General features: G+C 39.4%; 1 protein-coding gene across 1 annotated transcript; it reads right to left on the minus strand.

Moving 5' to 3' along the window:
- Positions 1 to 1,330: 1,330 nt before the first annotated feature.
- hk1 (hexokinase 1) lies at positions 1,331 to 24,752 on the minus strand. Its single transcript, XM_053621803.1, has 18 exons — positions 24,341 to 24,752; positions 20,455 to 20,617; positions 12,314 to 12,462; positions 12,072 to 12,191; positions 10,387 to 10,482; positions 10,107 to 10,206; positions 8,846 to 9,029; positions 8,570 to 8,725; positions 8,094 to 8,327; positions 6,871 to 7,175; positions 6,111 to 6,259; positions 5,418 to 5,537; positions 5,016 to 5,111; positions 4,473 to 4,572; positions 4,082 to 4,265; positions 2,996 to 3,151; positions 2,572 to 2,805; positions 1,331 to 2,458 (listed from the first exon to the last, which is right to left on the minus strand). The coding sequence occupies exons 1-18, from the start codon at positions 24,401 to 24,403 to the stop codon at positions 2,311 to 2,313; spliced, it is 2,757 nt and encodes a 918-aa protein (XP_053477778.1). The 5' UTR covers positions 24,404 to 24,752; the 3' UTR covers positions 1,331 to 2,310.
- Between the last annotated feature and the right edge of the window lie 703 nt (positions 24,753 to 25,455).

A 25,455-nucleotide genomic window follows, 5' to 3' on the forward strand; every position in this document is an offset into this window, starting at 1 on the left:
TCCAGGAGATAGAAACATATAGCACATATCAAAGGCTACCATAAAGAGAACACACACACACACATACATACACACACATACATACAAAGTGAGTGAGAGAGAGAGAGAGAGAGAGAGTGAGGGAGGGAGTGAGAGAGAGAGTGAGTGAGTGAGTGAGTGACAGCGAGAGAGAGAGTGAGTGAGTGAGTGAATGAGAGAGACAGAAGTACACAAGACTAAAAATAAAAAGTGCTGCGTATTGAATCAATATTGAACATCACCAGTCTGCAGAGTGCCAGCTGCAATTTCAGGACATGGCACCTCCTAGTGATGTGGAAAGTAATAGCACTGCTCAAATAATAATGTTATTTAAAAGTGTGATGTCTCTGTGTAGGCCACTCATGTTCCTCCACTCCAACCGTCACAAACCCTGTCTTCATGGTGCTCGCTTTATAAACAGAGGCATTGTCATGCTTGAACAGGTTTGGGCCTCTTAGTTCCAGTGAAACAAAAACAACATACAAAAACATCCTGTACAATTGTGGGCTTCTAACTTTATGGCAACAGTTTGGGGAGGACCCACACATGGGTGTGATGTTCAGATGTCCACAAACTTTTGTTCATATAGTGTAACTTGGCAAAATTCAAATTTAAAATGTAGTACAGCGTTGCTGCCTCAAATCACCAAGGTCCATGGTTCAATCCTGAGCTCAGGTTACTGCCTCTGCTGAGTTTTGTGTGTTCTTCCTGTGTCCATGTGGGTTTTCTCCATATTCTCCAGGTTCTTCCCACCTGACAAAAACATGCTGGCAGGTGGATTGGTTTATCTAAATTTCCTGTGTGTGTGAATGTATGTGTGCATGTTGCCCTGCGTCTGACTGGCATCTCAACCTTGGTGTACTCCTGCTTTACGTTCCTGGGACAGGCTCCAGATCCACTGCATCACTGACCAGGATAAAGCGTAGCATTAAAATGAATTCTGTTTTCAATCAATTAAAGAAAGTAATTATTAATTAATTATTAAACAAACATCTAGTGCAGGGGTGTCCAATCTTATCGGGAAAAGTCCGGTGTGGCTGCAGGTTTTCATTCCAACCAAGCAGGAGGTTTCACCTGATTCCACCTGTTTAATCAGTTGATCTTGGCTTTCAGTAGACTCAGGTGTGGCTTCTGCTTGGTTGGAATGAAAACCTGCAACCACACCGGCCCTTTCCAGATAAGATTGGATACCCCTGATCTAGTGTATTTAGGCAATTCTATCAATCAAGTAATCCAGTGCAATATAGATCCGATATTTATTCATATTGCATATTATTATTTATTAAGCAAGTCATCAGAGACACAGACTAAGTCATGGCTCATCAAAATAGTTTAATAATGTTCTTTTATCGAACATCTACATTTGGTGCACCTATTAACTGTAGAAAATGAGTGGACACTAGACCATGTAAGGCATGCATTCATCATACCACTGCACAGGTTCACTCACAGTAACTACACAGGATCCCACAGAAACACTCAGTCAGAATACACACAATGACATTTACTGGAGATTCGCACCATTACATTGCAGGGCTGATGATCTATTTGCGTATTTACACAGCACACAGCACTCACGATTATCAACTATTTTCACACAAGCAATATGTAGTACAGTCTGATGCACCTGTTCCAGCTAAAAGTTGTAAAAGAGAGAAAGAGAGTCAGCATAAACTGGACTCTCGATTCACATGAACAGCCCTCTTTAAACGCGTGAGCTTCAAACAGACGTGTCATACTAGCCAGCTCGACATTCACATCATAATCCCGTTTTCTGAGAAATGCTAACAGATTTAAATTTGACCATATCGGAACTTACAAAAACTTGCAGAGAAAAAAAAACAAAAAAACAAAAAACCTTACAGAAACATTCTTTCTCTAACAAACCCTGTCACAGCTTTAACATTCTGGCAATACATTGGTCAAATACAAAAATAAAATAAATAATGTTTTCTTTTATTAATATATAATTGATCTTACCACTGTGACTTAAATATCTTCCCTTTTGCTAATATACATCTAAAAATGTTTACAGCAGAGTTAAAAAAAATGTTAGTATAATCAGCGATGAAGGATAAAACCTACTCTTAAAACACACGCCTACACTTAGACACTAACAATGAGATACAGTGAATGGCTTACAGTTACAGTTAGCTCAAAATGGAGTGAAATATGAAGTATGGAGGATCCCATGCTCTGGACTGAATGTCCGGTATAGCTCAGTGAGGGCTGCTAGGAAGAAGTGTTCTGCGCTCATTTAAAGAGGGGACTAGACAGTAGGTCTGAACTTTTTCAGTTCTTTTGTTCTTGCTGACGTAGGCGGCATCCGACAGCGGTGATCAGAGCAGCACCTTTTCCGCTCCCGTCTTCAGAGAGCAGGAAAGTCACATTGCACTTGGGTGCGAGTTCGTTCACGGTCTGGTGCATTATCCGGGAGAAACTAAACAGAATGGCAAAGAATATTTACCTTTATTGATTCTATTGTTTGTGTAAAAATATGCAAATAACCCAACATACTGCAACAAGTAGACCCATTCTGATCTGGTTACTCACTGCGGATGGAGTTTGTAGAGCGTGCCATCCACCCCCACAGTGATGTCCAGACGATCTAGTCTTCGATTCTCTCGGATTTTGTCCACCACAGCAGCCATTCCCGCACCGCAGATCTGTGCGGCTCGACGTGACACTGCACCACACACTTCCTTAACTATAATACTGTCGTCGCACGTGCTGTCCAGACCCAAGTGCTGCAGAATAGTCCGGACTTGCAGTAGCGCCAACCGGTCACTAGAGGAGAATAATCAGCATGAGGTTTAGACAACAGCAACGCAACTAACAACTCATACAGATAGGAAAAAGACTTATATAAACATAAAGATTCAGATGTAATATTGTACCTTAATATTAGCTTAATGTGAAACTACATTCATGCAATTTTCTTGCATGCTTCAGTTATGATAAGTCAGGTATAAAATACCTCTCAATCTGGGACAGGAATTTGGTTTCAAAGATGCCCCTAGTCTTGAGAGTCTCAGAGATCTGACCCCTGAAGAGGAAGCCACGCTTTGTCAAGTCAATGAGGATGTTTCGCACAATCTCACCCAGGTACATCCCACTGCACATCTTCTCATACCTGGAAGGCATCAAAATACAATGTATTAATGTATTAACAAATATTAAACTACAGCAATTCCATCTAATATGAGGGTAGAATACCCGAGTAATACAAATATCACAGTAAAGGGGCAGCATAACCGTAAATTCAAGCATTCATTCCAGCAGCTAAAACGGAATTCTTGTATAAGAATAATCAGCTATTTGTAGCTATTTGACCTTTATTTACATCATTCAACAAACTTTCAACAAACATGGCTCTTTGACTGACAACCAACCAACCAAAGGACACTGTTTTGGCCTTACTTGTATTTCCAATCCAGTGACTATATATTGCTTTAGAAAGCTATTTAATGTCACAAGGCTTGGTCCCCCATTGGACTGATAAAATCAGGTGCACTTAAGTCTATATATACATGGCAACTAGCAAGTGTCAGATAGTTAAGGCCAGATAAGTGTACAATACACACTAGAAATAGGGTATCAGGTATGTACGACCCATGGGCCAGGAATAATCTGATAAAGGTTGTAATCCAGCAAATCTGTGTGCTAAATTAAAATTGTTTTGTGGACTGTAATCGATCTGAAAGATTTGAAAAAGAGCCTATTAAAAAAAGTCTTTTTTTTTATTCCACTAGGGGGCAAAATAGAACTTCATTTCATTTGCAAGCTAAAAACATTGACACTTGTAACTATGTCTCTTTCCAAAAAACGAATCTAGGGGTTACTCAGTTCACAACATGGTCATTTTTCATTTATAAATAATGTTTCTAATGTGGCCTGTCACCTAAAATGAGTCTGACATCCCTGCATTAGAAGGGCACTGTGGGCAGAGAATCTAAGGCTAAGACTATGCCTAACCTCTAACATCTATCGGTGTATTCAATTCTATCTGCAAATCATTCATCCAAGGGAGGAGGTTCAGTATGTTATTTAAATAGAAAGGCACCTCTGTTTCCCAGGGTTGAGGGAGAGATCATCCACGTTTCGGTCATACTGGGTCCTGATGTCATCCAGGCAGCCGTTGTCCCCAAACGCACCCCACTCCATGTTCACACACATCCTGCCCTCATCTCCCTCCACTGTCTCGATGTTCCTCATTTCTTCCATGTAACAGGCGTTACTGCCCGTTCCTGCAATCAAAAACAAAGACGCTTCAGTGGGTTAATTTTGTCCTTAAATTTAGGAGTTACGTGCATGCTAATAATTGTTCACAATATAAAGGGAAATACATGTTCTTAGATAATTTTAGCCATTAGCTTGTTTTTTCCCCTCAGAGGAGAGAAAACAGACTGAACACAATACATTCAAATCCATGTTTATGAACTATGCTACTTTACCTGCAATAAGGCCAACCTCACATGTTGGTTCCTCATAAGCACAAGTCATCATGGTTCCCACTGTATCATTAACCACTGCCACGACATCCAAGTCAAACTCCTGCAGATATGATAATATATACACACTACCGTTCAATACGCTCACATTATATAGTCTATACACACTCACTTATAAATTGCATTAGACACAGTGACAGAGGCAACATTTTGATAGAAATAGATATGTTTCATTTACGGCATTTGGCAGACGCCCTTATCCAGAGCGACTTATATTTTTCTCATTCATACAACTGAGCAGTTGAGGGTTAAGGGCCTTGCTCAAGGGCCCAACAGTGATAGCTTGGCAGTGCTTGGGCTTGAACTCCTGACCTTCTGATCAGTAACCCAGAGCCTTTAACCACTGAGCCACCACTGGCCCCATTCTACATTCTACAATACCCAAAGAACAGCACTAAAGTTCCCCAACATTTCCAAAAGTCACAATACTAAGAAGGAACATCTGTATAAAAGGTGCTGCTATTGCATTGTGCAGCTAGATCTTACCTCCCTCCTTTTAATCCCTTCTCTTAGGAGATTGACGACATCCTCTCCTTCACAGTCTGTGGCCTTAAAGCCCTTCGTCCAGTTTAACAGGATGCCCTGCATCATAACCAAAACAGTGAAATCAGCTCAGAACATCAATGATGTATCCCATCAGAAAGTGAAATATAGTCCATTTATGTCCAAGACAGTCGTAGGAATATGGAAATAATAAGGTTACCACTGACGAAATAACCAGTAAGTGACCACAAAACATCTGAAAGCTACAGCCAGTAAAAATAATTGTTATTTGACTGTATAGAATGTTTCTGTACCTTTTAAATATCACAGTCTATGCTTGTAAAAAATATGCTTCAGACAGAACAAATAACCTAAAGAGTCATTTTGAGATTGTAGTAAACTTACAGCATCAAGGCTGGTTTGTCTACAGGGGAAAGAGAAAGTGAAGCCCAAAGGAAGCCTTGCATTCTTCATTCCCATGTAGTCCAAGAAGTCCGATATGCAGGTGACGATGTGATCAAAAAGCTACAAGAGATCAGTGAAGCATAGTATAAATTGATTAATATTAAATCTGTTCGTTTAAAGCAAAACCAGTAGAGGACATATTGCTGGCATGGTTTGGGTCCACTTGTCCTCCCTAGAGAGAAGCGTCTCTGCAAATCAATACAAAGTTCCTCTGACTGATCACCATTATCATATAAGGAAACATTTCTATCCTGATTCGAGTGGGGATTGAATGGTATGGTGAGGGTATAAATTATGTAAATCATATGCTATTCCCTTCACAGTGAGCAGATCTAATCCCAGTTGAACACACACTGGAGATTTTGAATCGATGTTTTAGATGATGCTCTCATCCAGCATCATCAAAATGCCAATTGAGGGAAGATCTTGTGAAAGGATGGTGTTTCATTCTTTCAGTACAGTTGCAGAGACCTATAGAATCTGTGCAAAGTGAAATCTAGCTCTTTGGTGGCTTCTAGTGGCCCAAAACCATACTAAGACAATTTCTGATGTTTTTTCCCTTTAATTGGTCAATCATTTGTTGTCTTAATTTCTCATTATCATATGACGTGAGTGCAAACACAGGCTGCTCACCTCTTCTCCTGTTCCCTGCATCACCTCGATAGGAATGGCATAGATTTTGTTATGCATCTCCACAGTCCGTCTCTTACCACTGCGAATCTTCACTAAGAGCACCCTAAAGTTTGTGCCTCCAAGGTCCAAAGCCAAGAAGTCTCCATTTTCTATAAAATATGGATATAACAGATATGAAAAAAACGGTGCACAGGTTTTCATTCTCAGATCATCGTTCTACAAAATACTAATTTCATCTATAATTTCTCAGCAAAACTGACTAAATGATTTTTTGTGTGTGTGTGAAAGAGTTAATAGGATCTGAAGACTTTGCTGCCTCCAACTTGATGTTCTAACACAAGACATATCACAGTTTAGTCACTCCCATGCTGGCTTGGCTCTGTTTCAGAAACCTTTCGACCTTAATCAGTGTCAGGTGTGAGGCTTTGAGCTCTTAAAATATTGTCCTGTCCCTGTATTGAGTTCTCACGGGATTACAGTGTGCTGTGAGGCAGCAGGGATAAAGAGCATTAAATAGGCCAGTGGGTGTTGAGCATGGGGGACACTAGTGCCACTGTGAAAAAGGACTGCACATTTGTGCAGAATGAAATGATAAATCATACAAATCAATTTTCTGACAGAAGGTCAGAAAGTCAAACAGAAAGAAATCTTGTATAATGTCATGCTAAAAGTATCCAACTTAGGGGACTTTCAGCTACAGGGCTTGTAGGTCCCAACCCTCCAATGCTTAATCAGTTTTGACTAATGTACAAAATATTACCTGTGCCATCTGGGGTGCTGCGCACGTAAGTGGGCAGCATCTTCACTGTAGCTGTGCCCTGGCTCTTTTTGCTCAAGCCATTCAGGATCTCTGTGTGCATCCTTTTCTTCACCTCTAAAAGCTGCTCTTTGCTGAGGCGGAACTCCGCCAGTGTCTCAGCAATCTGACGTGTCTGATCAGCCAGTCTATAGGCCCAGGCTGTTACCAAGGCGGCACCTTTGCCACTCCCACTCTCTGAAAGCAGGAAGCGAACATCACACTCAGGTATCAGACGTCGCACAGTCTTATGGAGCCGACGGGAATACCTTAGACAGACAAAGGGAAGAATAAGAGTATGAGGATATACAGATTGTGAAGGCTTTCAATTATCCAGATGATTTGGATTACATTAGAGATTATTTAAGGACAACAGGAAATAAAATAAATAAAGCGATAAAATAAAAATATATTTCCTGCAACATCATTTACGTAATGTAGTTCCAGGTTTAAACTCAATCTTTATCTAATAATCTGGGTTGGTTAAGCGGTTACGTTTAAGCAGCCCACTTCAGAAGTTACGCTGTTCAATTTCTTTTCTAAGGGTCAGTCGTTCTCAAAGAGCTATGCAGGGCTGGTGTCCAAATGAAAATAGAGTTACAGCCTGTAGAAAGTAACAATTTACATTGCTAATCATAGCAAAACTTTTGACATAAATGTGTTAATTCCAGTCTTCTAATTATGGAAACTTGAAAATTAATAGTACCAGTTTGGGGTGAGAAGAAGTAATACTTTTTCATTGTAACAAAAACAAATTACTGGACAGACAATCTTAGGGAGGTCTTGTCATGACATAGAACCTTTATAGTGAAAGGTTATAAAACAAGCAGAAACTCCCTGAGGGATTAGAAAACTCAGTTCAGCACGTGGTTCAGCATGCCATCCTTTTTAGATAGATTGCCAAGTGCTCTGGCCAAGCTCGCTCGATACATGATATGATTATATTACTGAGTAGACACCTGTTTAGGCAGCTGAGTCTGATGAAAAGAAGCAGTCGTATTTTAAGCCCTGTAGAGTACTGCCAGTGATGATATGTACTGTATGTTTTGGCGTTATGTTTAACATTGGCTATTGTTCAACAGACTAGTTCAAAGAAAGTTCAAATACCTTGCAGAGGTTGAAACCAATAAAAGTCGGGAAATTAAATCATAATAAAACTTCAAAGAGTCAAGGAAGTAAATCATTACTGTGGGTGCATCTTGTAGAGCGAGCCATCGATGGCCACGGTAGTGCGGAGACGAGGGACATTCTTGTTGTCTTTCAGGCGAGTGAGGATAGCACACAGTGTAGCAGCCACAAGATTGGCTGAGCGGAAAGAGATGATAGCACACACGTGCTGCACAGCGATGCAGTCATCCGCTGATGGCTCCACTCCCAAACGGGTTAAAATTTCCTTGGCTTTGGTCAATCCCTCTTTACTCCTGGAAAACCGGATGAACATCACTGATGATTATCATAGAATATATAAGACAAGAACACACAAACTGTTCACTGAAGCAGAAGCAAACAGTATGTTTACTGATTTTTATCCATCATAGGATAAATTGTAACAATAACGTAAGACCTTTTTAAAAATATAATTAATACGACGAGTAAGTTAAAAATTAACAGCATAATCCTGTTAATCCTGTTGCACAGGAACAGTTATTGATGTAAGACTCACTTCTCAATAGCAGAAACATGCTTTGTTTCAATTTTTCCTTTAGTCAGTAGCTCTGGAGTGATGCGGCCTTCAAACAGCATCCCCTCTTTGGCCATCTTCACTAGGATGAGCCGCACCAGCTCCCCCATGTACATTCCACTCACCATCTTCTCAAACCTAAGATCAGAAAGACCTTTAGTCATACCTTACACACTTTTTATCCATAAACCTAACCGTCCAACTCTCTCATGTTAGACTGAAATAGTAAAGGTTATATTGGATTGTTCTGTGGCTTACAGTTGTTTGCCAGGGTTGAGAGACCCACGGTCAATTTCTCGATCAAATTCAGTACGAATGTCCTCCAGCATGCCATCGTCTCCGAAAGCTCCCCACTCTGTGTTGATGCACATCCTGCCCTCGTCTCCCTCCACCAGGTCAATATGTCGCAACTCCTCCATGTAGCATGCGTTAGTGCCCGTACCTGAGGAAGGAAGCATGGCAACATGCCTTTTGTTCATCAGGCTTTTATGATCGGTGCTGATATGGTAATGGTAGCTCAGTGGTTAAGACAGTGGACTCCTGATCGGACGGTCATGAGTTCAATTCCCAAACTACCAACCTGCCCAAACTACCAACCAATTCAATTACCAAACTACCAACCACTGTTGGGCCCTTAAGCAAGGCCCTTAACCCTCAACTGCTCAGTTGTATAAAATGAGATAAAACGTAAGTCGCTCTGGATAAGGGCGTCTGTCAAACGCCATAAATGTACATAAATGATATGCTGGGTAATAATTGAAATCACCACATGCCCAATGAAGAAAGGATTACAATAATATTGGTATAGCAAATAGGACGTACAAAATTAGTAATGTTAATTACAATAAACAATACAAGTGAAATGCCTGTTTTTAAAACTGGAGAAGTAAGCTAATAATGAGAATGTTATTTAAGCTAAAACATCAACATTTAAGGGTGCAATGTACATGTGCAATAAGGTTTTAATTATTTTGGGTGTAATCACTTTTGCGTGTCTGTTATACAGTTAATACAGCTGGAAAACGTCATCAATAAGTGAATTCACTGAAGTTGTTTCTTCTTGTCCTTGTTTCCTTTCACTGCATAATTTTTCCGCTTCGTCAGAGGAAGAGCTAGGAAGCGAGGAAGGGAAGCAAGGAAAGGAATTTACTTGGAAAGGAAAGGAGGTGAAATTTAAAAAAAAAAAAAAAAAAAAAAAAAAAAAGGACACTCCCATTGTTTAAATGCAGCTGTTGGATGCAAGAACGCTAATGCTATCAACCCTTTTTCCAAGAAAACTAAATAAGGATATGAAAGAAAAATAATAGACAACAGGCATCAGCTAGACAATTTAAGAAACACCAATATATCCCTTAGTTTTTGGACAATAAGGGTCATATACTGTACACAAGGCCTAAAATGTTGTGCTATGCTGCTGTCCATGAATATTTCATAAGGAAATATCTATTATAATAACCGTAAAGTACACTCACAGCTGTAAAAACAATCTTTTACCAGAGATTTTACTTTACTTTCTTACCGATGATAATCCCAACTTCACAGCGCTGGTCATCAAAGCCACAGGTCATCATGGTTCCCACAGTGTCATTGACCACCGCCATGATATCAGCTTCATAGTCCTGAAGATGGTATATTTTTCGTTAATCCTATAGCACAGCTGGCTTGAAACATTTTTCTAGTTTCACTTAAGACAAGCCAACCATACAACAACTCCCTTATTGAGACTAAACAGGAAAACAGCTCTATGTTAACTTTTAATTGTAATGTGTGCTCTGATAAGAGCTGCTGACAAAACTCACCCCTCGCTTTTTAATAGCTTTGTTCAGAAGCTTCACCACATCCATCCCCTCCACTCCACTGGCTTTGAAACGTTTCGTCCAGGTCAGCAAAACAGCCTAAAAAAAGAAACTATCATTTATCATATTCTCTTAAATGCCTCTAAAACTGAATGCCTGATTTTTGAGAATGCTTAGTGACAGATTTAACTGTTTATAAAGAACTTTATTATAGAACAAATGTAAAAAAAAAAAAAAAAAAAGCTACAGGACAGTGACCCGTTGTTTTTTTTTTTTTTTTTTGACACTGTAGCTACTCAATTTAACTTGAAATTAAGAAACAATTATGCATTTAAAGTGCAAAATCTCAGCATAAATTAAAATGGTATACATATAGTATTTACAGAGAATTACAGTGCTACTTTGGCTAGAAAAACTCCACAGCTGCTTTAGCACTATGCTTCATTTTAATATCATTTTCATTTACATGTACATTTCAGACCTGTTCTAGAGATCATTATTTTGTTGTCCTCGTACTTTATTTATTTCTTTATTTTTTAAAATATTTTTTAACCTGACCACATTGTAATTAAACACGAATTTAAAAACACCCCATTGTAGAATCCAGCTCCTGGCCACGTCAAGCAAGCCATGCGTGAGCCACATGCCCTGTTAATTCTAACCAATCACACAAATGCTTTCCTTGACATAGAATAGAACATTTGAACAATCACAATCAAGTTCCCCACCTGGTTCCCCACAAATCCCCCCCCAAGTTCCCCTCTTGTGCTCGTTGACTTAATGGTTTTAACGGTTTTCACAAAATAATTTCTTCAGTCAGTTTTCAATTAAATAAACATTACAACAGTTTAGTTAGCTCGGAGAAACGCTCGACTGGAATAATAAAAAAAGTACATGAATTACACAGAAAACAGTAAGATATATAAGCTGTAAGTAACCTAACTTTAAATTTGTCGAATGAACATTTTTGGGGTGTTTTTGTTATATTTGACATGTATATATTATATATGTAGTCCAGTAAACACATGCATATAGACCTATGCATTTGTCCAAATATGTTATTTTAGTGAGCCGTACACAGAACAGGTGGATTAAAAAAATGCTATATTGAATTCCCTAAAAACTCATTTGAGTTACACTAGCATTATATATGGTTCATGTGATTTATGTCTTGTTTTAAACTCTTTCAGGTAACACCAGTGATTCACCTCCATATGGCCATCATCCACTGCTGTGATCTTCTGTGGTTTACCATAATCTACCATTAGCATGTTCTTGTGATTTAACAAGCAGCAGACACTCCTAATGTTTCGGGTAAGTGTCATTAATTTACACTACTGTTCCAGCCTGAATAGACCAGCTGAGACTTATGTGATCCAAGTGCAAAAATGCCATATCTAAAAAAGTGCCATATTTATTATTATACCACGCTGCTAGTCCTTTGGTTAGCTTTCTTGTGGAATTAATTAATTACTGATTGACACACTGGTGGCAAAAAGTACAAATATTTATGGTGTATTTGTGATAAGAGGACTGTGTAAAACAGGACGTGATTCTTCTTACATGATCACGCAATATAGATTTCGAATGTTTTAGTATTTCAACGCAATATTTCGGATAAAGTATCATCCCAATATTAAAAGTATGCCAGTGAAAGCAGATGCGAGACTTCAGCCCTGTCTTTTTACCTCATCCAGTTTAGTTTGAGCACAAGGGAAAGAGAAGGTGAATCCCACTGGAAGTTTCTTATCTTTGATCTTTTGCTTCTCCATAAAGTCCCCCAGACATTCAGCAACATGGTCAAATAGCTGCAAAAGACACACAGAGGTTAAACCGCAACACTTTCTTCTTGAAAAACAAATAAGCATTGTCCCCCCTGTTTGTGAGATACTATACAGTAAGGACAGATAGACAGAGAAATAAAGCATACCCGTGTTCCACTGCCATGCATGATGTCTTCTGGAGTCTCATAGATCTGACTCTCCATCTGCACTGTTTGCTTCTTTTCATGAGAAACTTTCACTCTCAGGATTCGGAAATTAGAGCCTCCCAGATCCAGAGCAATGAAATCCCCCTTCTCTGTAACATGTAATAGAAAATGTGACTACAGACAAATGGAAAACTTTTAACATACCATTATTTAGCAAAATTGCTATAAGACCTAATGCACTGAAAAGCTTCCATCCATCCATCCAACCATCTTCTATAGCGCTTATCCTACATTATCGTGGCGAACCTGGAGCCTATCCCAGGGAACATCGGGCACAAGGCGGTGTACAACCTGGACGGGGTGAAAATCCATCGCAGGGCACACTCACATACACATTCACACACCCATTCACACACTACTCTGGCCATGCCAATCAGCCTATCATGTGTGTCTTTGGGCTGGGAGAGGAAACCGGAGTACCCAGAGGAAACCCCCGCAGCACAGGGAGAACATGCAAACTCCGCACACACAGGGCTGTGGAGGAAATCGAACCCCTAACCCTGCTGGTGTGAGGTGAACGTGCTAACCACTAAGCCACCGTGCACCCACTGAAAAATTTAGTTCACAAAATTGTTCTGTACATGAACATGCCACTTTTGTCTTCAGTGATGAATGTGTATTGACAAAGGAAAATAGGCCTGATTATCAGACATAATAAAGCCAAGGAATCTCATACATGGCTGACGTGATGACACTGTGGTGATATAGTGGAATTATTCAAGAAAATTACTCTCAAGGAAAGCCTAAGTATTGATGATTGCTTAGTTTCTTAGAGGCTGTTGTTGGTTATGTAGATTTAAAAACAACAACAAAAACAAAAACAGCATTCTCTGGTAATACAAAGGAAACCACTGAATCTCTTGACAGCTGATGCTTTAACAGTGACAGTAAAACTGATTAATGAAATGGTCAGAATTGTCAAAAGAACAGTTGACAGAAATATTAGTACAGGAATCTCTTCAAGGTCTTTATAACCTACACCACTTGTTTATTTCCTTCTCAGAGATGCTTAGTGTGCCCAGAATGTCAATAGCATTTGTGCAGTACTTGTTTCCAAGCAACAGCAAAAATCTGTTTTACAAGCTGGCTTGGCTTTTCTTCAGACTGGATGTTGAATTTCTTAGGACTTGAAGATGACTGTGATATTGTGTTCAAGTGATATCTTGTTAAGCGTTCTCGCTGAACATCCTTTGGGGCATTAGTTGTAAAAGGTCATGCTATTTGCAGTCAGTGTACTGTAAATTTAGAATGCCTCAGAAATAGTGTGTGTGTGTGTGTGTGTGTGTATGTAGGGAGAGATGCAAAATGTTAACCAGGAGGCATCACGGTACTACAATATAATGTCAGTATCAAGCTTCAGTTTTCTTCATGCAGTTATCCAATCAGTCAATCATGTAGCAGCAGCACAATGCATAAAATCTTCCAGAAACTGGTCAAGAGCTTCAGTTAACCTTCAAACATCAGAATGGGGAAAAATGTTATCCCTATGACTAACTGTCAAACATTCTTATTTATGTAACTCCAAACATTCTTATTTAAATTATCCAAGTATGTAAAAGCATATTAGTATATAAATCATACAGGTCATATGTTTATGAGCATTGTTCATCTTGCATTAATGCTCCAACCAGGAGCAAACTCAAAACACATTCGAAATAACTGCAAAAGCCTTTGAGGGACACAGACTTAGTAAAGTTGAGAGTCTGTTTCACCAGTTTCTGATTAGGATTTTAACGGAAGTTTTAAGAATCAGAAACAATTTCTGACAATTCCCACATCCATAACAAACAGTCACTAAAGGTAGTTTACAGCTGAATAAATTGTGTCTTGTGACACATTTTTCTCAAACACACATCAGTTCATAATAGAATAACAGTAACAGCAATGGAGGGTTGCAACTAACGGTTATTTTCATAATCGATTAGTTGGCCGATTATTTCTTCGATTAATCGGACTTTCGGTACCATTATTTTCCGTTTATTTAAAATAAAATCCACAAGCGATTCACGATTTACGATACAGACTGTCTTGTAGAGCGCATAATATAGGGCAGCAGTGAGGAACACTGAGTGCTCCTGGTAAGACAATATAGCCGTTAAATAAAGGATTCAAACATTTGAAGTTATCTAGTAACCTAAAACCACAAAATACAGATGTACAGTGGGGGAAATAAGTATTGAACACTTCAACACTTTTGTAGAGGTTATACACATGAAATTTTCACCAGACAGTATTATCTTAAGAAATCTGCTAATATAAAGAATATAAAAAACATGTCGAAGCTCGTTTAAATTTTGCTACAACTCATTTGGACAAGCCTATGAAATACTGGGAGAGTGTAGTCTGGTCAGACGAGAGCAAACTGTAACTTTTTGGCTGTCATACTACATGCCATGTTTGGAGAAGAAATGGCACTGCCCATCACTCTAAAAACATTATACCAACAGTGAAGTTTGGAGGTGGAAGCATCATGGTGTGGGGCTGCTTTTCATCACATGGTACTGGCAGACTTCATATAATTAAAGGAACAATGAATGGAGCCCTTTACTGGGAGATTCTTGAGGAGAATCTGCTGCCATCCACCAGGATGATGAAGATGAGATGTGGATAGACCTTCCAGCAGGACAAAGATCCAAAGCATACAGTAAAGGAAACTCTCAATTAGTTTCAGAGGAAAAAAAATCAAGGTGTTAGAATGGCCCAGTAAATCTCCTGACTTGAATCCAATTGAACAAGATTTAAAGACAATATGTTTAGAAGAATGGGCCAAACATCAGAATGGGGAAAAATGTGATCCCTGTGACTAACTGTGGCATGGCTGTTGGTGCCAGATGGGCTGATTAGAATATTTCAGAAATAAAAACGGCTGATCTCCTTTATGCTTTTTATTAAAGTGGTCAGTGAGTGTAAATATAAAAACCACTGTTTTTTTCATAGTTTCTTTTAAAGGAACACAGTGATACATATTGTGTATAGTGGAAATTTTTTCCAGTTTGTTTACCATATTGCCCACACCGAATAGCAGGTTTTTATTCAAAATTGTTTTCCCGTAGAAGTACCAGAAGCACTGAAGGTTCCACTGCTGCATTCCAAGCATTCTCATTTAAATTATCCAAGTATGTAAAAGCATATTAGTATATAAATCATACAGGTCATATGTTTAGGAGCATTGTTCATCTTGCATTAATGCTCCAACCAGGAGCACACTCAAAACACATTCGAAATAACTGCAAAATCCTTTGAGGGACACAGACTTAGTAAAGTTGAGAGTCTGTTTCACCAGTTTCTGATTAGGATTTTAACGGAAGTTTTAAGAATCAGAAGCCATTTCTGTCAATTCCCACATCCATAACCAACAGTCACTAAAGGTAGTTTACAGCTGAATAAATTGTGTCTTGTGACACATTTTTCTCAAACACACATCAGTTCATAATAGAATAACAGTGACAGCAAAGGAGGGTTGCAACCAACGGTTATTTTCATAATCGATTAGTTGGCCGATTATTCATCCCCCCCAACCCCCGATTAATCGGACTTTCAGTACCATTATTTTTCGTTTATTTAAAATTAAATCCACAAGTGCACGGTGGCTTAGTGGTTAGCATGTTCGCCTAACACCTCCAGGGTCGGGGGTTTGATTCCCACCATGGCCCGGTGTGTGCGGAGTTTGCATGTTCTCCCTGTGCTGCGGGGGTTTCCTCCGGGTACTCCGGTTTCCTTCCCCAGTTCAAAGACATGCATGGTAGGCTGATTGGCATGTCTAAAGTGTCTGTAGTGTATGAATGGGTGTGTGAATGTGTATGTGATTGTGCCAATCCCTGCAATGGATTGGCACCCTGTCCAGGGTGTACCAGGGTGTACCCCGCCTCGTGCCCCATGCTGCCTGGGATCCAGGTTTACCCGTGACCCTGAAAAGGTTTAAGCGATATAGAAGATGGATGGGTGGATGGAAATCCACAAGCTGAGTGTTACAAATATATACTTCAGCCTAAAACTTTACACAACTGTCTGTCCAATTATATAAGACTGAAAAGAACCCAATACACACAGACACACACCAGAATATATATTATTCATTTAGGACTGTAGTTTAATTCTGTGCTTTTTGTACATCCATAAAAATAATGCATAAATACTTATATATAAGATAAACTAATAAATAAGTTTATATTATATAATAGTATTTATGCATTACTTTTTATAAATGGTAACATTGACAAACAGTAAACTGAAAGTCATTGTCGGTGACTCTGGGTATCTGCTAAAGCTAGCGGCGTCACATTACGTGCGTATGACATCATGCGCCGGGAAGTGGCTTATACGTCTGGTTAGTAAAAAAAACGCTAATGTTCCTTTTGTGGCGATATTAAGTTTCTAAAATTCATACACTAGACGGTAGAGTGCGTAATTTGGGACACAACTTTAGTATTTACTCTCTGAAGCGTGTTTTCGGAACAGAAATACCGCAGTGAGTTAATGTACCCCGTGCTGCGCGCAGACCAACTCATCGATAATGAGATTCGCTGACAACGATTTTCATAATCGATTATTATCGATTTATCGATTGGTTGTTGCTGCTCTACAGCAAAGTCGCACTGTCTCTTCTTGCATTTCTCGTGTGTGTAGCAGCCCTGGTGTGAATGAGTCCTGCAATGATATGCTCAAAATAGACTTTCACACCAGGAGACACAAGCATGTGGATGGACTTCAGTTAATATCTCTTTTCTGGGTTGTGCTCTGGAGTTTTCATCACTTAGTCTAACGTAAAACTTTATCAGTGAAACCTTACACATTCTGGAATAATGCTTTTTCTCATCTTCTGTACATAATTTTAACACCGTTAATGAAGTGTAAATGAATCAGCGGAATGAAAACCAAGTCCCAGTGTGTCAAACATTGTGTCTGAAATTGTGCGCTCACTCTCTTGTTCACGATTTACGATACAGACTGTCTTGTAGAGCGCATAATATAGGGCAGCAGTGAGGAACACTGAGTGCTCCTGGTAAGACATTATAGCCATTAAATAAAGAATTCAAACATTTGAAGTTATCTAGTAACCTAAAACCACAAAACAACAAAATACAGATGTACAGTGGGGGAAATAAGTATTGAACACTTCAACACTTTTGTTGAGGTTATTCACATGAAATTTTCACCAGACAGTATTATCTTAAGAAATCTGCAAATATAAAGAATTCACAACATAAATAAAGTTATGTGTAATAAAGTGGAATGACCCAGGAAAAAAGTATTGAACACAATAAGCAAAAGCAGTTCTCCAAGGCAAGGTAAGGCAATGAACCAGCTGAAATCCGTAAGTAGTTAGAAAGTAATTATACATCAATTACTAAATTGATGGTCTGTAAAAAGGCTGTTCGTTACCAAGGTGTCACACAAGAAACATCTCATGATGGGTAAAAGCAAAGCGCTCTCCCAAGACCTTTGCAACCTTATTGTTGTGAAACTTATTGATGGAATCAGATACAGAGCTCCTCGCAGTATTTCTGACCAGGGAGTCAGAAGAGTAGCCCAAGAGCCAAGGACCACTCGAAAAGAGCTCCAGACACACTTGGAGGCAGCAGGTGCCATCGTCACAGAGAAAACAATAGGCAACACACTCCACTGCTCACGCTCACCACGCAAGACTCCATTACTAAAGAAAAAGCATGTCGAAGCTCGTTTAAAGTCAATATGTTTATAAGAATGGGACAAAATCAGACCTGAATACTGCGGCCGATTAATTTCTTCATACAGGAAGCGCCTTGAAGCTGTCACTACAAACAAAGGCTTCTCCACTAAGTATTAAATAAATTTCACTTGGCATCTTCAATACTTTTTTCCTGTGTCATTCCACTTTATTGCACATAACTTCATTTATGGACTTTAATGTTTGTATTTCTTTATATGTGTGGATTTCTTGAGTTAATACTGATGTCTGGTGAAAATTTCATGTGAATAACCTCGTTGGAAATATATTTTCTGAAAAAAAAAATGTTGACGTGTCCAATACTTATTTCCCACCACTGTATTAAAGGTGCCTTTTTTTTTTATTAACAAACCACGAACAAGTACCTATTTTACCGTAATGGTTGTTAAACAATATATTTCATTTTCAGTTATACACTTTAACGTTCTTAGTGTGGAAGTATTCTAAATAGGTTGTGCACTGTGGATGATAATAATATAGTAAAATGTATTTTGTCTACTGAGAATTTTGAACAACACTACAAAATCATGGCACCCCAAATAGTGTGCTATATGGTGAACAGGGAATAACTTCAGACATGGTACTAGACTACTGCAGGAGCTACGCTTGGCCTTTACAATGTAAGCCAACTCATCCTTCTTTATGATTAGGCTCGTTGTGCTGTTAGCATGCTGCTTCCTGATATCACAAGGGCGCTCGTGATATCACAAGGCAGCTCGTGGGAGCTGCGTTCATATGTCAAGCATTTATTGTTCACACTTTGATATCTCCACTTTAAATAGCCTCCTTATACAGAGTGGGCCACAGCCTCATACATACTAATGCAGCACCAATTCAGTGTTGCTTGTGCTGCATGAGACCTATAACAGTTAATGAGCATTATGGGTCTGACCTCAAAAGGACAAAGTGCTTTTGAGGAGACTGTACATTTCATAAAATTGAAACTTGTCACTAAATGACACAGTAGTGCACATGACAAGTGGGATAGCACATGTAGACATGTAAACAGTTCACTGAATATGGAAGGTGGAGACTGAGTAATCTGTGACGTAACCCGATACTGCTGCAGATCATGAATGCTGGCTTAATCACATGACATGGGAACTGCAGTAGTTCTGGCACAACACGTATTTATTATTCAAGAACACCGAACATTGATTCCCGAGCTGCTATGCCATTTGTGCCACATAATTTGTGTGGTTTGTTGAATTTGTGGACATACTCAACATGTTGTCAAATTGGACATACAAAACTTTCATTTTTAAAGAGAGAGAGAGTGATCAGAAGAATATACTCACAGCAGTATCAAATAAAGTCTTTCTGCCTGCATGTGCAGTGTGAAGTATTATTTGCCACTCTTTGTTTTTGGTAAACATTAGATCATCCCTGAGCTTACTAGTTTATAATCACAGCGATACTTGTTTAGCTGGTTTTCCCCAAAAGCCTGTTTATACAACAGGTGTAATGAAAGGCCTTGGACACCTTGGTGCCATAGTTTAATGGCTTATTAAGCCCATCTATTGTCTGACTGCTTTATCGGTCAAGCCATACTAAATAACTGCAAATAATAATAATAATAATAATAATAATGATCATCATCATCATTCTGCCCAATAGCAAGATATCCAATATATTTTATAAATAATTTGTTATAATAGAAATCCGTGCTCCAGCTATTTATGCAGCAATTGGATGGTAGCACTTGATAGTACTCACACGTACACTTACTCATATGCATGTTATTAAAGAGTTATATACTACATGACCAAATGTTTGTGGACACCTGCTCTTCAAACCCATATGTGGTCCTTCTCCAAACTGTTGGCATAAAGCTTGAAGCACATAGTTGTACAGGATATCTTTGTATGCTGTAGCTTTACAACTACCCGTCACTGGAACTAAGAGACCTAGGCCAAACATGTTCCAGCATGACTGTACACAAAGTGAGGTCCATAAAGACATAGTTTACCAAGGTTGGCGTGGAAGAACTTGAGTTGCCTGCACAGAGCCCTACCCTCAACCCTACAGAACATCTCTGGGGTAAATTAGAATGCCGACTGTACCCCAGGCCTCCTTGTCTGACGTCAATGCTCTTGTGGCTGAATGAGCCCTACAGCCATGCTCCAAAATTTAGTGTAAGCCTTTCCAGAAGAGTGGAGGCTGTTATAGCAGCAAAGAGATTGGACTAAATCTGGAATGGGATGTTCAAAAGCACATGCTGATATGGTCAGGTGTCCACAAACATTTAGCCATATAATGTGCAATGGTATGATGATAATACTAATGGACTACATATTTAATGTAATAATTGTGCGTCCGTTTAAGTCAGAGGTGAATTTTTATGTGACTTTTAGACACTGGTTTCGAGTCTCACCTGATCCATCAGGGATGGACCTGACGAAGGTGGGCAGCATCTTGACAGTGGCTGTTGCGTTGGTGTCACGGCTCAGCCCTTTCACCAGCTCCATACGGAAACGGGACATGATGTCTCGCAGTGTCTCATCAGAGAGGCGCATGGAGTACAGGTACTTATCAATCTACCACAGAAACAGAGGATAAAAGCAAGTGGCTTATTAATCTTTGTCTTAATTAGGCTTGGGCACTATAAAAATGTTATTGTACCATTACTTGTTTTGCATAGGAGCAACAAAAAGCAACAAAAAAAGACTGTCAGAGTTTGCTTGCATGGGTTATGACTCAAAAATATGCCAAAAGTACGGAAGCCCTAAGCGGCCAAGCAGTATTATTATTTTTTCAGTTGTTTTCTCGTGATCTCGACTTAATGTTCCTGTGTACTGGACTTCCATCGTCCTGAAGTCAATGGGGTTTTTGAATGGATTTTTTGGTTAAATGCCTGAAAGAAGGTCTGCGGTTATCACAAGCCCAGGATCTGTTCACGTTTTATACTACGCCATAAAATACATCAGTAATACCCCACTCAGGATTTTTTAAAAAGCTTTTATGTGTCTTGAAAAAGGTGGTTGCTAACAAGTGGCTAAATGGGACTACAGAGGCTGTCAGGGACCTTAATCATCATCGCGCCAAACAGGAAATCTCATCTACTACAGCCTCGTTGTGTTTATACTCGAGGTCTTGCAACTCAAATTTTCCAACTTGTAGATCTATCAATTTATAGTATTTTCCAATTGTATTGTTTTTTTAAAAATAAATATTGAAAGAGTTGTCAGAAGCGTAGTGGGGGTGACGTTGAAGTCATGCGACCGTGGTGTAGTTCGTTTATAGCCTAACGTTAGCTTTTTACTTCTGGTGAGTGTATGTGTACTGCCACAGAGCATTTATTCTGCAATAATCCAAAAACCAATCGAAAAATCCTCTTGGCTTTTTGTCGAGGGAACCAGGGTCATGTTAACTTCTGGGGTGGCCTACAGAAATACATCATAATCCCTGCAGGATTGACGACTTCCACATTAGTGTCCGACACTTGAGAAGGAGACACCTCTCTCTCTTAATGCTGAGATAAAGTCCATCTCTACAGCTGGGAATTATTACATTTATGATGGCAAAGATGCCAACATGCATGGAACACAAGTCCCATTCACAGAGCGTGAGATTTTCTCACAATAAAATTACATCGTGAGAAAACATAATATCAAGATCACGAGAAAACAACAGAAAAAATGTAATAATGCATGGCCACTTAGGGCTTCCATACAAAAGAGCAGTCTTTTTCTCCCCAATAAAATGTGAGATGGGCCACTGACATGAATCAGGAACCAGATACTTCCTGGAAGCCAGGCCCCTTTCCCCCTATCATTCCTTCTTGGTTTTTGTCATGGTAAATGGAGAATATTTTAAATTTATTATTATTAAATAATCTGTATATCAGCATATATAGATTATGATAGATTAGGTTACTGATATATCAGTATATAAGATTCTGACCCGAAAAAGATTAAAAACACCTACAATAAAGTGTCAGATCTAACACTTTACAAATAATTTTAATGGTGTTGATAATTAGAAAGAGATTAAATATGCTTTCTGAAAGGATTACATTGAAATGTGATTTTCTTTTAAAACTGTATACTGCATAGTATTGCAGAATCGCATGAAAACTCAGATGGTGGATTTTTGTGTTTGCCACAGTTCCAAACTACACAGCTGATTATCAGCCCCTCCCCCTACTCTCCTTAAACCAGACTTGCTGGAAATGCATGTTTTATTGCAATATTTTACAATGGACAATCGCTATCAGGGAAAAATCCTAATCCGGACATGCCTAGCGCTGATTAAATATAATTTTAATAAATCTCTTCTGGTGTTGCATGGTATTCTGAAAAGCACCCTTTTTGGCCATGTAGGCTCAGTGAGAATGAAATATAAAATTAACCAACCCAAACCCTCGACTTATGCTACGTTTATAGCTATCTGTTTTGTTCTAAACTTATCTCTACACTTTTCTAAGTACTTCTAAAGTCTCTTTCACAATGGTGAGGTGTCTAATGGTAGCCCATCATGTAGGTAATTGGCCTCACATCTCAAAAACAGATGACGCTTGGTGCAAACAGTGCTCTGTCTCGCATGATAGAGGTGAACCGGACAGTTGAAATATAATTCCTTATTTAAACGTTAGAACAATTAGACCAATAAAAGCTAATTAGAATGTATTGTTTAAGTTGTTTAAATAGGTTAATAAAATACACACAAATTACATTATTGTAATGATTTAGTAGATCCTTTGAAGACAGCCATCTTGGTTTTGCTGATTCATGTTATCATTGTGTGTTGTAGCAATGGGGGTTTCTCAGTCTTGGTTGCTATGGGAGATTCAGGCTGGGCTCTGCCTCTGTTTGAGATCATGGTGGAAGAATTTGATTTGCTGGAATAAAAGGACAGGCTGAATTGCTGGCTGAATGGTTTGTAGGTATGCATATTTAAATACTTGTCACCACTTTGCTGATATAAGAGGATTTTGGCAAATATGGCAAACCTGCAAACCTATTTGAAGGACGGCCAGGTCAGGTTTGTAATTTTCAGCTTGTTCAAACACATTTAGATAGGACGGTGTGTAAAGTGGGCTATTGTGCCAGTGGACTCTGGTAGTGCTTTCTCAAACTAACATGGAAATAAAGATGTTCAAATGGGCAAACACTGGGTGGGGGTAAAATAAATGCTAGTAAGAATACCTTGCATGCTCAGACTGGGCTAGAATTCTGCAACACCACCATATATTGTATGCAGTAATGCAATAGTGATACATAATCGAAGACATTTTTTTCTTTTTCTGTAATGTTTTATTTGATGATCAATGATGGTAAAGGCCACCTGATTGCTTGGTGCAACACTCTCTACTTGCTAACACACGCATAAGTTATAGCTGTATCAAATGTTTCTGTAATTATTATTATAAGAACACAGTTTGTTTGCCTAGATAACCTTCAAAAACAATTGCCAGAGATTATGTTGTAATAAAAAAGATTGGAGCAAAGATGGTGGCACCCTGGTGGTCGGAAGCTAAAAGTGAACCCTGCAACTAGTCACGTTCATCCTGGCTGTTGTCATGGTAACCTCAGAACCCTTTGCCTCTTACCTCTGACACCACCCTCTGTAATGGGCATATATAACAATAAAAAATTGATCATTTCCGGGTTTATAACTAACACTTCCTCTTTGTCACAGTTTGGATGCATGCTACTCACTTAAGGATGTCTAATACATTGCTTTAGATACTGTACTAGCTAACAACTGACTACTTGTAGCTGTCCATCCAAGACTTGTCTCTATATACTCACTTCTTCACTACAGAACTCCTAGCCTTGCTTCACATTAGCATTCTTTTCTCTTGGTGCACCAGTGGGGCTAAACAACCACAGCAGGTTTCTCCCATGTTCGGGGGAGGGAGTGCTCCATTCTGCTGAAATTCAATACGCCACATGGCGGAGGAGGGGAAAGTGTTCCTCTCCCTACACTCTGTATGTAGCACTCTATACAGCAAACATAGAGAGGGAAACACTCGAGCCCACTCGCCATCTCAACTCATCGACATCCACATACTGATTTCAAGGGCAATGCAGCACAGGCCCTCCTCCTGACTGCCTGTTAGGCTCGACGTCACCATCACGTAGCCTGTGATGTATCATCTGGAGAAAGAGATACGTGAGGCAGCACGCATCTCACCTCTCTAAGCCCACCCACAAACCCTAAAACACGCTTGGGTGTTATTTTTGGTGTCACGTGACATGCAGGGCACCAGTTTAGAAAAATTAGTCTTGTTTTATAGGTTAGTAGTCGATACTCACCTTTTTGACCTGATCATCCTTCAGCTCAGTGAAGTAGTAGGCCAGAAGCTGTGCGGCTATCATCCTGCTCCACTACTGTGGGGAAACTGAAATGGAGGAGGAAGTGTAGGCTTGCGAGTCCTTTACAGCAAGGTCAGAGAGGCGTTCTGTGGCTCAGAGGAGACGGGTATAAATACTAAAAACTATAAGCCGGCATGTAGACTGTTTCTTCCAAGCGTAATATATGTATTCTCTTTCTCTGCTCAGCATGTAATGCGCTTACATGAGATGCAGCAGGGGTTGGGATGGGTACTGGGTTAAGCCATGCCCACTTCATGCTTTGCTATTGGCTGAGCTTGAAGTGCAGCTTGACAGACAGTCTCCCTCCATTTCTTTCCTTTTCTGTTGCTCATACTCTGGCCCTCCCTTTCTTTCTCACACTCCTTCCCCTCCTCTACGTCCTTGTCTATCTCTCTCTCTCTCATTGGAGGAGAGAAATACAGGCTTCAGTGTTTTCTGGGTGGGAGAGGGAATGTCACGTAGCACACATTCATGGTATGTCATTGGTTAGCTTGAGCTGAGGCATGGTTTCCCCACCACAGCACTCATTCTCTCCTCCATGCAGTGAAGGGCAAGCATGCTGGAGGTTATAGAGGCGTGCCTTCAGCAAATTCTGACAAATAATGCTATCTATGTTAACACAAGCCACAGTGAACAGGGATTTTCTTCACTTCCTGTTTCTTCTTGAATTTTAACAACGAGCGTCAAGCACCAAATACCATAGTGTAAAGAAAGGTGAATTCATAATGAATAATATCCTTTCAGAGAGCCAGTTTCTTGGGTCATAAGGTTAAGAAGAAAGGTAAATAACAGCTGGGATTCAAAGAGAAGAGAAGAGAATGTGGCTTGCTTGAGATGAAGCTTATTCTCAGGAAGGAGCATTAAAAAAAGAGGCAGGCATCGAAGCAACTGACAGATATCACACCAAACATAGTCAAACAATAAGAAGAAGAAGAAGAAAATTATCTTTACCCATCAACGATGTAATGCAAAACGGGTCTCATCAAAAATGTGAATAAGATTTATAAACTCATTTTTACTAAAACAGATGATAGATGACTGTAAGAATAAAGCTT

Source organism: Ictalurus furcatus, chromosome 3 (genome assembly GCF_023375685.1).
Source record: "Ictalurus furcatus strain D&B chromosome 3, Billie_1.0, whole genome shotgun sequence".
NCBI lineage: Eukaryota > Metazoa > Chordata > Actinopteri > Siluriformes > Ictaluridae > Ictalurus > Ictalurus furcatus.